Raw genomic sequence first — 13,920 nt, forward strand, 5'->3', positions numbered from 1 at the left:
TGGCCCACCTGCAGACAGCCCTTTCCTGTACTGGGTGGATGGCAGGACCTGAGGGTGGATGGCAGGACCTGAGGGTGGATGGCAGGACCTGAGGGTGGTGCGCTCGATGCAGTGCACCACACCAGGACAAGGTACTGTACAATCAGTTATTTAGTTCAAAAAAAAAAAAATCTGGTTGAAGAAATATGAGATGGGGCAGTTTTTTACTCTATACTGTATAAAAGGAATTTAACACCGCGATACGCTGTTATAGAAAAATTAATAAATAATAAAAATAATACCGTGATATCGCTACCCGGACATTATTTTTACTATTTTCCAAATGTTTTACTCCTTTTATACTGATAATAAAATCTAAATTGTCATTATTTAAAAAGGTACCACGCTTTTGATCGGTTATGTTTAAAGATTGACACGGACCATACATAGTTCTCAAAAGTTTATATTACTTGTGTGAGAATGAATGTTAAAATGAAGAAAAAATAAATAAATAAAATCATTTGTTTAAACATTGAAATAATTAAAAAAAAACTGATCAAACAAGACTGATCCCGTGTACAAGCCCATCTTTGGCAGTCGCTAATAAATATTAATGAGTATGCAAATGCACCGATCACATGACAAGGTGTCAAAAACGAAGATGATGTCGGAAACCCGAACGAGGGAAAGATTTTCATGGCGGATTCCATAAAAAGCTTGCGTCTTATTTTGCGAGTTGGCTCTGTGTCCATGGTTGTTTTGAACAAAATTATAATGAGGTCTCGGGTCATGTGATCTCAGTGCCATTGAAGCGAGGTTGGGCCTAATTAGCATAGTAAAAGTACAGGCTGCACAAAACTAAAATGCTCAAAACTTTTTTTTTTTTTTTTTATAGATACTGTAGATAGGCAAGACCAAGACAGTAATGACAATAAAGACTCGTCATTTTTCATAAATATTCTTTTTATTTATTGTATACTTGTATAGTCTGAATCAATGTTTAACGTTGTGGAATGTTAAAATAAAATGAAATGAAATCTTACTGGTCATGTTTTTTTAATTAGACAAAACCACAGCTACTCATCTTACAGAGAAGGTAGGAAGTGCAGATCTCTTATTCCTGAAGACGTTCTCATTGTGGACAAACTCCCTAAATATATTGTACACCTCGCAGAAAGCATCATCATGATGCAATGTTTTTCTTTGTTAAATAACAACCCGGTTCTTTGATCCGTTTAATATTAGATTATGACTTGGCAGGTGAAACTACACTGCCCGGCCAAATACTTAAGATCCTTCGGTTGGATAATTACTGGAGTGATTGATATGTTTCAATTCTTTTAACCCTAACTGATTCAGTGACTAGGAACAATATCAGAATGGGTAAAAATTCTGCGGTCGTGAAAACGATGTTACTGTGTTTCAGAAATGTATTGGCCTGAATCAAGCAAAGAAAACAACCACAGCATCAGGGTAAAAAGGGAAGGCATGAAGCGGTACAACAGTCACGCAGAGTGGCCTCTGGAGAAAGTGTTATAATCTGGGTTTTCTTCAGTTGGTCAGGTCTAGGCTCAGAAACATTACGTGGCACTAAAGGAAGTCAGGTGACGACCCGAACGACCAGGTTATCACACAATCATATAGTACGAGATATTCTAGGACTCGAACAGTAAAAGCGCGGTTCTCAGAGTGTTAGAAACCATTTTAGTACATGTATTAGTCATCACAGTGTCCTGACCTTAACCCCATTGAAAGTCTTTGGGATGTTCTGTAGAAGACTTCCACTCCTGCATCATCAGAACAAGAGTTTGGCCAAAAAATTAATGCAGAAAAGGAATGTTTTGACTTTGCATGAGATTGTGTGCCGTAATCAGAGCTAAAATATTAGACGGTGCAACTTTTTTTTTACTTTTTGGCCAGACATTGTATTTTCAGACCCAACGCCATCTGTCCAATCCAATCCAGTAAAGAAAAGGCCCCTATTAAAAATCAACTATTATATTTCATTTATTTGGAACACAACCTGCCACATGTGCACCATCATATGTACTTGTGGCCTTCCACAGGAACCTGAATCTAGTGACACAACAAGGAGCACAACTCCTACACAAGATGTAAAACAACAATGACGTCATTAGACATGAAACACAAACAGGATGTCTGTGTGTATACGTGTGCATATTTATAGCAGTAGAGATCGGCTTGTTGTGGGTGGCACATGATTCTATTCTGCGTCCAGTAGCCGGTCCTTAGAAAAATAAACTGTGATTTCGTTCATTTTAGGAATTAAAACATTTTAAAGTCTAACATAAATCACACACAACCTGATGCTGTTGTAATATGATACAGTGGGGGTTTTATTCCTGAACTTGCCTCTGACATAACACCTGAGAGCCAAGTAACTATATTTATAGGCCGGCTTGTATAATTTCAGACTATAACTATTAAAACATAATACTGAATATAATCACTTTGATAATGATGGGCTAAAAAACTAATGAAATCGCAGACCCCTTGTTTCCGCTCCACAGCTTCCAACCCTGGCTTTATAGAGACTTGTTTTTCCATACAGTCAGATGATTTTATACAGATGTGTAACATACTGTACCATCTGAAGACCTGTCAAATTCCCCATGAGTCAAAATCATGCAAAACCCAAGACCGAAACCAGAGTTACCAGCCTCAGAAATCATCAATTAACTATAATTGAGTTGCTGAATTCCACCAGCAGGGTGCAGTCTAACCTCAGTAAACTGTGTATACAGTATAAGATCCTCCGCATCTAAAGCAGAAGTAAACAGTAAAATACATTCATACGGTGTTTAGGCTTCAGATTGTAAATCTAATCTTGCTACAATAATTACAAAGCACTCTCGGCCTGCTCGCTCATAATCTATCTCGTCTGTTGTTTTCCCATCAGCGCTTGTTAAGAAACCATTTCTCGCAACTGGAAGACTTCTACTTTTTGATAAGGTCTTCCCGTGCAGCCTTGAAACCGACCTTGTTTGTTACACAAATAGAGGTGCATTACGACAGCGGGTGGCTCTTCCTAAATGGTGACATTCAGTTACTGATGCTTTGGTGCTTCTTAGCTTTTTATTCATATTTGTGCCTGAATGAAAAAAGGCACGACAAGACTGCAAATACAGCAATAACGCGGTTGGTTGTAGAACACAAGCTATCTATGATAACACAAAATAATTCTCATCTGTATCTGACCGAAAACCTGCCCGAGCTACTAGCCAGGCAATAATCAAATGACATACTTAATACTAGAAAAGCATTCCAGGCATGGAACATGAAACTGAATGTCCCAGACAGAGGGGGTCATTATTAATACATCGTTTTGTTTTTCTTTTTTTTTCCGTCTTCAGGCGGCATTATCTAGTGACTTTATTCTTTCTGTGTACCAACATTACTAGAACAGGAAATCTCACTCATCATCTATACCGCTTTATCCTGTATTTAGGGTCACGGGGTGTCTGGAGCCTATCCCAGGAGACTGAGGGAACGAGCGGGATACACCCTGGACAGGGTGCCAATCCATTGCACACACACACACACACAAACTAATTTACAAACTTTGGATTGTGGGAGGAAACCGGAGAACCTGAAGGAAACCCACCAAGCATGGAGATAACATGCACACTCCATGCATACAGAGACGGGAATTGAACCCAGACTCTGGAGGTGCAAGACGACAGTGTTAACCTTTACACCGCATTAACATTTAGGCATCTGGCAGACCACCCGAGAGTGCCGCCTTGGCCAACTTCCAAACAGATCTGACCCTCTAAAACAGTAGACTCCACTAGTTCCCTGAAGATATGCCGTGGTATGCTGTGGTATCTGGCACTAGGACAGTAGCAGCATGCCTTTACGTTGTGAAGCGGATTCTCCAAGGCTCGGACTTTGCCCAGCACATCCCAGAGATGCTTGATCAGAGTGAAATAAGGGAAATCTAAAAGCCAAGTCAACACCCAGAACACTTTGTAATGTATATTGCATGTATGAGTGGGTGCACTTGGTCAGAAACAGTCTTTAGGTAGATGGGAAATATCAAAGTAACATTCTCATAAATGCCAAAACCCAAGTTCTCCAGTAGAACATTGCCCAGAGCATCACACCTCATCTACCAGCTTGTCTCAGGTTAGTGGTATACTGTACACCCACCAAGACATCCACTTGTAAATGAAAATGTGATTTATCAGACTAGACCACCTTCTTTTATGGATCCATAGCCCATAGAACCTCTCATTTCCATCTGCTCATTTCAGGTGCTTTCAGCAGTGGGTTCCTCAGTGGTACTCTGACCAGTCTCCAGCCGCACAGCCTCATACACTACTCTACATACAGTACAGTACATAAAAGGGCCTAAAATTGTGTTTATCAAATGTGTATCATCAGCAAGCAATGTTGCACTGTGCTCTCTGATACCTTTCTATCATACACAGCATTAACTTTTCCAGTCAACTTATTTGTTGTGTGGGATCAGAACAGGTGGGCAAACCTTGGTTGCACATGACCTGCACAAAGAGCCTTGGTTGCGCATTACCCTGTCACTGGTTCCCTCGCTTCCTTCCTTGAATAACTTTTGGTAGGTGCTAACCACTGCATACCAGAACACCCAACAGGATCATTTTGGAGATGCTCTGGCCCACTCATCCAGTCATCACTATTTGGCCTTTGTCACCAAACTCACTCAGATGAGTGACTCAGACTTTTAATGGCTGGTCTTTGTAAATTCACTGGACATCCATAACACAGATTTGTCCCCTATTCAAACATTAAACATATGATTAAAATTTGCATAATAATATTCAAATTGGCACCACAGGACTTTTTATTCCTCAGCTATGCACAGACAAAACACATTATGTCTGAAACATCCACATGTCCAAAGTGTACACATTTTGGCCGATATGACAAAACAAATTAGGTATCGTGTTAGGGATTAATAGTGAGGTTTAAATAAAGCTAGATTATTCAAAGGACCAGACAAACAGGACCGAACAATAATTAAACTAACCGACCATTTTATTAGGAATATCTGTCCATGCACTCATATCATCAGCCAATAACATTCTGTTGTACCATGAATGGATGAAGGCACAGGTGCTTAAGTGTCCATGCCAAAGTGGCCATATAATCATGGCTTGCGGGTTCCACCACTGGAATACATTACAGAAATTACAGACACTCAGTTGTGTACAGAATAAAGTCATATAGATGATAAGTGAAAGACTGAGTAGTTATACATCTTTGAATGGAAACTATGAAACCAGGCGATGTGAAAAATGCAGATAATAGAAAGTGCTTAGCTTTAGCATCAAGCGCTTGATTATGTTGCTTATCTACAGTAAGCAACATCTAAGAGCATTTCTGTAGCTTTCCAGAAGCAGCAAGAAGGCCAGGAAGAAAGCACAAGGCAAAGGAAAAGTCTATAACCCTCCTATAGTGTACCTGTTTTCCTCAAAGCGACTGATGAGGTCAGACACTCGGCCTTTTCCTCCTCCTCCTCCTCCTCCTCCCACACCTCCCACTCCTCCTCCTCCTCCCTCCTCCTCCATCTTGGAGCTAAAGGGTGAGCTCCTGCCCAGCGGCTTACACAACTCGGTCACCGGAGCCTGAAGGTGTACTGGCTTAGGAGGCACTAAAGTGCAGGACCAGAGAAATACACAGGACATATAGTTCATTTACACTGCTAAAACTTAAAACGTGAAAAGTACCTCATCCCAAACTCCTGTTTAACACATTCCTGTTGGGTCATGTTCTACTATCCATTCAGCCTCTACTAGCGTTTGGTGCTGATTATATATATTATACATACTGTATAATACAGAAAAGTTTGTGCAACATGGAAGTGACCAATCATGCTTCCCTAAAAACAATAATAATTTAAAATGCAGACTATCCATATTTCTTTATAAGTATTGATACTAACATTTCTTAGAAGCTTCTAAAAGCATGTAAACCTGTAAAAATTGTAAAGCATTCTGTGCAAAATAAAAGCCCCCCCCCACACACACACAAAAAATCTGTAGTGTCCGTAACCCTGTCAAATTCATGTCGCAATATCTGAACATTTTAGCATTTTAGAATAATACCTTTTTTTTTAGGTGAAATCTAAATAGGCCAAGTTTCAACTGAATGACCTTTAAGGTCATTAAAAGATCTAAATTTTAAAAAAAGTTGCGGACACTACATACAGTACATGAAAGGGCCTGAAATTATATTGAGCAAATGTGTTTTTTTTTATCTGATAAAAATATAAATGTGTATGCATGCCTACAAAAAACAAAGTGTGGATCGGGAGATGAGAAGCATGAAGGATTATGAAAAACAGTGATATATGATCCTATATGAAAATTCAGTTTCACCCAGCACCAATACCATGTTTTGGCAATTTGCAGGCCTGAATGTAAGGAACAGAGCTGCGGACACGTCATCTCCACTCATCCTGTGCATTCTAAACAGTGTGACCACTTCATATCTTATCTATAAGGAGGTACCACTGTACGGCACAAACACAAATTTTGTTCACCAGACACACAGCTTCATGTCAAGGACACTGACTCACTCTGCTTGGTACGAGATTCAAAGCTTCTTAGCAATCAAGGCACAATGTCACGGCTAATCGGCCACTTAAATTATGTTAAGTGTCTAGTAATAAGCCTTTAATTAGTGCCTTTAGTTAAAAGCAAACCATTCTACACTCAGTGTTCTATAGTGTCCTGTTTTATAACTATATCCATAACCAACCCAGCCTGGGGGCTGTTTTTGATCACACATCAGATGCACTCTGGGGCTGATTAACAAGCTTTGGACAGAAAATAAAGTAAGACAAGATCAAATAAACTTGGGGCCTCGTTTACACTTCAATTATGTGAGAGCAAAATCAAACACAAGAACGTTTCATTGTAAATAATTGCCTAAAATGTTCTTTGTGGTCGAACAGCCTGCATAAATCCTCGTGTCTTCTAATTTAAACTGAATCGTCTCTCATTAAGGCTGGAAAATTCTAAACTTCTAAAGTTCTAAACTTCCAATTAAACTCCAAGTAACAGGTCACTATATACTGTACAGCAAACTCCAATCATTACTGCTTAGGAGAACCATAATACACTAAACACACACACACACACACACACCAATACGCACATACTGTACACACACGCACACACACGCACATCAATACGCACATACACATAGGCACATTCACACACGCACACACATATCCACGCACATACACGCCGATACACACACACACACCCGCACGCACACATGCGCGCACAGGCACGCACACACATAAATACGCACATACACACACGTACACATACGCACGCCAATACACACACACACACACACACACACACACACACACCAATACACACACACACACACACACATAAATACGCACATACACACACGTACACATACGCACGCCAATACACACACAAACACACACACACACACACACGTACACATACGCACGCCAATACACACACACACACACACACACACACACACACACACACACACACACACACACACACACACACACACAAACACACACACACACGAACACACGCACGCCAATACACACACACACACACACACACACACACACACACAAACACACACACACACAAACACACACACACACAAACACACACACACACACACACACCAATACACACACACACACACACACATAAATACGCACATACACACACGTACACATACGCACGCCAATACACACACAAACACACACACACACACACACACACGAACACATACGCACGCCAATACACACACACACACACACACACACACACACACACACACACACACACACACACACACACACAAACACACACACACAAACACACACACACACAAACCCCAATACACACACTCAACACCTTTGTTTCTGCTCCGATTTTTCATGAGATGGACTTAAAGATCTAAAATTCATTCCAGATACACAATACACAATGTGCCATACATCCATGAACATCACCTCATGTTTCAGCAAGATAATGCACGGCCCCATGTTGCAAGGATCTGTACACAGTTCTTGGAAGCTGAAAATGTCCCAGTTCTTGCATGGCCAGCATACTCACCGGACATGTCACCCGTTGAGCATGTTTGGGATGTGCTTAAACGGCGTATACGACAGCGTGTACCAGTTCCCACTAATATCCAACAACTTCACACAGCCATAGAAGAGGAGTGGACCAACATTCCACAGGCCACGATTGACAATCTGATAAACTCTATGCGAAGAAGATGTGTTGCACTGCATGAGGCAAATGGTGGTCACACCAGATACTGACCGGTTCCCCAGACCCCCAATAAAGCAAAAAACTGTACATTCCAGGGTGGCCTTTTATTGTGGGCAGTATAAGGTACACCTGTGCACTACTCATGATGTCAGATCAGCATCTTGATGTGGCACACCTGTGAGGTGGGATGGATTATCTCAGCAAAGCAGAAGTGCTCACTATCACACATTTAGACTGATTTGTGAAGAATGTTTGAGAGAAATGGTAATATTGTGTATCTGGAATGAATTTTAGATCTTTAAGTCCATCTCATGAAAAATCGGAGCAAAAACAAAGGTGTTTGTGTTTATATTTTTGTTGAGTGTATATACACACACACACACACACACACACACACACACATATACACACACACACACACACATACACACATATATATACACACATATACACACACACACACACACACACACACACACACACACACACACACACACACACACACACACACACTATAGGAAGCAGCTGTCCTCTTAGAGAACTGGTTCTGATTGCTCATCACTGATTTGTGTTTAAATGTTATTGTCTTATTTCAGGAATACAGACACCTTTGTTTCTTTCTGTCAGACATCTGTATGTGAACTGTGCGTTACTGAAATCGTTGTAATATTTGCGCTTAAGCATGAATGCAATCTTAACTACTGATGGACGCATTGTTTAGTGAAGAGTAACTAATCCAATTATATAGTGACTCCTACGAATACTTCCTGGTATACTTCTCATTGTATTTCCACCCATTTATACAGGATTTCTATATTTCCCACTTGCATTTTATTTATTATGTCTCCAGTGCTAACTATTCATTGACACATTGACACAAAACATACTTGGGCTTAAACGAAGGTCTGAACTTTGAACCCATGTCTGAACTGAAAGAATACTGTGATGCAGTGTATAGTGTGTGAAGGCTTGTATTAAACACAACCTCTGCGGTACACGTGTGCTTCATTTTACCTTGTGGTTTGATACGCCGAGGAAGCTGGCGTCTTGAGCCTTTCCCATTTACTCCTGTGGAGCTTCTGTTACTCGCTCTGCTTCCCTGACGCTGCTTCTCATTTCGACTGGCTCGATCCGCAGGCTTACTCCCATAATCTGAGAGACAGAGAGAGAAGGAGACAGAATGGGTTAAAAAAAAAAAAAATGGTTTTTTGGTTAAGGGTTCGAAGGTTGGGGGTTCAAGCCCCAGCACAGGCAAGTTGCCTGCCAGCTTCCCACCTGGGATATGCAAAAAAATATTTTACTGTGCTGGAAAGGTACATGTGACAATGTGATGTTTTTTTATGATGATAAGAAAATATTATTATTATTAGTTTTTTAGCTCTAAAACTAATAATATTAAAAATATAGAAATGGTTTGTACAGAATAAAACATGACTAGGTATGTTGCTATGGAAAAAAAATTATTGAATGGGTGGCGACTATTTTCCAATAGCAGCATGTCTTCAAAATTATGAATTAAAAATTTAAATAAAAGCAAACAAAAAAAAAAACAGTAAAATGCAGATTGTCATGCTTATGTCCTGTGTCATAAAGCCTTTGTCATGTCTGAAAACTTTAACAAAGCACCGACACTGGAGACTCCTTCCAGAAAGCCTATAAAAATGAGTATGTTGAAGAATAACTGAAGGCAAAATAGTGCAACGGGAGACCATTGACTGCGACAAAGGGGATTCTCATAGAGGATTCGAGAGTCTGGTTTAATGATGGTAGAAATATATCGCTTATGATGGAGACTATGTTGTGTCAGTAAGTACCACGTTATACGAGAAGAGTTACTCTACCAACAGGTGCATGTTCCAACATTATGTCACACTGAGCATCCAGCAGTACGTTCAGTGCTCGTTACTATAGATACACTAATGTTGGACAACAAATACATAAATATAGACCTGCCATTAGCCTCTAAACCACAAGTACACTTCTGGTCATATCCATGCAGTGAAGAGACATTGCAAAAACCATTTGTATGTTGATACGGGGATCTTCAGAGATCTATTTAAGGCTGAAAAAGTTCTGATATCTTGTGGAAATCTTCACAAGTGCTCCAACATGTTTCTTAATCCAACCTGATTCAGCATCAAAGCGTCCCCGTGGCTCTGGCTGCTGTTTTTTTTGGTAAAGCTGAAACTCGATAAATTGCTTCAGGAAGCCATTTTTTTTCTTTTGCAAATTTTCATGCAGCTGACGTCTAATCCCCTCAGCTGACATGCGACACTGCAAGAATCTACTAAAGCATGACATTCTAAACCTGCACTTCCCCTCGACTAAATCCTTTTCCTTATGCAAGAACGTCAACCGCCTAGAAATAAACGGCTCGGAGATTATACCGATGCTGAAGCTTTATTCAAATTAGGTTAGTCCTAAGGTGTTCTAAGGAAAGACAGAAGTGTGATGTAAACGTGCCTTGGGTGTTCAAAGATGTCCTGGCAAAAGAGATGTGACCAACACAAACGGTACCATTTTCCAGTAATAACCTGCTACCAGTAAGGAAGTCTTCCTGGGGTCCTTAATCAGGATCCCACTAGCTCCATCATATTCAGTTATATGAAACACTACAAAGGTTATAGTTTTAGATTATAGACCGGATAAGTGTTTGCATTTTTTTCCCCCTTACAAAATTTATTGATGTGAAACTGAACAAACTACAGCCATGCGACTCCATATTACACCACCAGAGTCGAGTATAACCCATTACTCCGATCTAATTACTTTTCCTGATAACGCGGTAATGCATTTTAAATGCATGTAATTTAATTACAGTTACCAATGTCGATAACATTACGTTACTAGCATTACAAATGTAGTGTTTATAAATTAATCCAAATGCACGTTTTGCGCGACAGCATCAGTTAACGAGCACGCGCTTTAATCAATCGTCGGAAAGCTTTGTAGTTTTACCCTTGATGTTGTAACGCGTTCACACTTTTTGAATGGGTGGCACTGTAGACACATGGACATGAGGCGAGGTCTTACGGGAAAATAGGTGATTTTATTGCCTCGCTCCTTGCCCACCTGTAGAAGGGGAACACGGCTAGGTAGGGAGCCTACGGAGTGAGCGAGGAGAGACAACAGGTTGAGGCGCACGCTCTTCAGAGGCGAACGCTATGAGAGATGTCTTCAAAGTAATTTAAAAGTAACGTAATTAGGAATCTAATTACTTTTTACATCTAATAATTAGTAATATGATCAAATTACAATTTTATTGTAGTAGTTAGTAATTTATAGTATTTTTAAAAAATACTTCTCCAACACTCCACACCACTCCACATGATCCGACAGGTTTCGTGTGCAGTATGTGTACTAGTGAAACAAAGCGTTCGGTTTCTTCTGAAAAGTGACCTTGAAAGTGGCGGTGGCTCAAACCTGAACTAATGTCAGCAGTCACACTCGCTAGACTTCTCGGATCTGACAACATGATCTGAAAGGTGACCCTGAAACTGGTTCAGTCAGAGCATGCACGGCGTTACCTACCATGTTCCTCTCTGGGAAGCAAGTGACAGTCATTTGATAAATCCATGCTCATGTGGACACCTACTGTACATCAAGGTGCTACTGCTTCCTTAAATTTCTGTTTCAAGAAAATTAAATAGGAGCTTAAATATATATATATATATATAAAAAAAAAGATTACCTCCCCTGCTCTTCTTTTCTCCCCCCTTTGAATCACTCACTGACACAGTGATCACGGTTAAGGAGACTCATAAAACTGTAAACTGTGCTCGTGTATTACTGGAGAAGGATCTGGGAGAGATCTAAACTGCAGACTGAATTTAGGGCTCTACTAGGCAGGTTGAGAAACCGCTGGATGAAAGAATGTAAATAACTTTGATCGTTCCAATCTCAGAACGGTTAGTGGAAAATAGCAGGGCTATTTTTATCAGTGGTTTTTTCTCTCTCACACACACACACACACACACACATACACGAAAACAAAAAAACAGATGACCCACGCCTCATGCTAAATCAGGCTCCTGCGTATTTGGGTCTGATGGTCTAATGGAAAAAAATGTGATTAAGCGCTGAGGCTTATCTTGACTGTGTTGTAATCCGCGGTAGTATGTGGTAGGAAAATCGATACGCAGTAAACCTACAGTATAGAGGAATAAAACGTGCACGGTAACAAAGCAGCATCTGTTGCATCGGCAAATGTTTTTTACCAGTAGGTAAAGGACATTTTCCATGGCAGGAAAGATGGTGCGGAGTCTGCTGCGAAAACATTATAAGATTAGGGCGAAGGACAATGAATGGCAGTTTAATGTGTTAACATGATAAGGAATCGAATTGTGAGTCTACGTGTGATTCACAGCTCTATTTATTAGAGTCCATTTTTAAGCACTGCGATTTTTTTTTTTTATTTGATTTATAGGCACTATTTAAATAGAATTGTCTGATTTGTCTCAAGCAGCTGTTTCCTATAGATTTTGAAGTTTTCAAATAAACCTTCAGACGCTTTGTACTGTATCTTGTGTTGTCGATTGTTTAAGTGTCTTACAAATAGAACATTGTTTTTTTCCTGCCAAACTTCTGCTCCACACTCATGTCCAGCATGTAGTGGCATTGCACAACCGCCTGCAAAATCAAAAGAAGAAGTACTGTAGCACTATGGGGGGCGTTCAAGTCAAACCGGGACTTTTGTTTGTGCAGAATAACTGAACACCGTACAGAAAGTTAAAAACTATATCTTTATGTCTCCATATAATCCGCTGTTACCGCTAGGTCATGATTACTGTTGACTGTTACGTAGGATAAGGACTGGAGACTCCTTCCATGAATAACATAAAAATAACGACCTCCTTATATAAAGTTTCTCGAATGACATAATCAGAATGTGCAAAACAGCAATGCTTGGTTTATTAGGCTCTAGTTTTATTTATATTTATAGTACTAGCTTTATCTAGTCTCATTTGCATATGACTTGTGTGTCGAAGGACAAGCGCAAACCATTAAAAAGATTATGATCAGTATTGCGGCTACTTCTGAAAGAGAGCTCGTCTTTATGAAAAGTACAAGGCATGAAACCGATAGACATTTACAGAAGACTTTTGACCGCGGGAAAACATTTGAATGGTGCAAATGTTTAACGCGTGAGCGATTATCCCAGCCGAGTCCGTTGGACATTCGGTGACTGGAACGGCGGATAAGTAGGCACATTTATCCAACAACACCACTTGCATATTACATGAATTTGTAATTGAACTAAATTATATAGAGAAATAAAGATTTTCACTTTGATTTTAATGAAGTTTCTACTCTCACGACTACTGTACAGTATGTTCTGTTATTCTGCACGATCAAAAAGTCCCATTTCAACTTGCTGAGGCCTCTATGCTCTCAAGTGCTACTTTCACAAAAAAAAAAAAAACTTCCTCTTATCAGTTAAAAGTGATGCACAGCCACTTGTGCATATCAAAAAATGTGCTCTATTTATTAACACTATCTACTCTGGAAAAAAAAAGGAAGAGTCGGTGATGCCAAGATAAAAAGGCATCACTCATCATTCATACACATCCTAACTGAAGACGAAAGGTTATCATGGACTGTTAATGCAAACAATCCTTACACCACCAATTGTTTCCTCCAACACACTTCCTCA

General features: G+C 39.9%; 1 protein-coding gene across 6 annotated transcripts in view; it reads right to left on the minus strand.

The window, feature by feature from the left end:
- The window catches only part of fgd4a (FYVE, RhoGEF and PH domain containing 4a), an 82,996-nt gene that overhangs the window by 18,770 nt on the left and 50,306 nt on the right, over positions 1-13,920 (minus strand). For all 6 annotated transcript variants that reach the window (XM_053500143.1, XM_053500147.1, XM_053500146.1 and 3 more), the window contains 2 exons: positions 9,282-9,419; positions 5,443-5,632 (listed from right to left, as the gene is read on the minus strand). In XM_053500143.1, the coding sequence (XP_053356118.1) occupies positions 5,443-5,632; positions 9,282-9,419 (328 nt within the window). The remainder of the gene's footprint in view (positions 1-5,442; positions 5,633-9,281; positions 9,420-13,920) is intronic.

Source organism: Clarias gariepinus, chromosome 7, assembly GCF_024256425.1.
Source record: "Clarias gariepinus isolate MV-2021 ecotype Netherlands chromosome 7, CGAR_prim_01v2, whole genome shotgun sequence".
Taxonomy (NCBI): Eukaryota; Metazoa; Chordata; class Actinopteri; order Siluriformes; family Clariidae; genus Clarias; species Clarias gariepinus.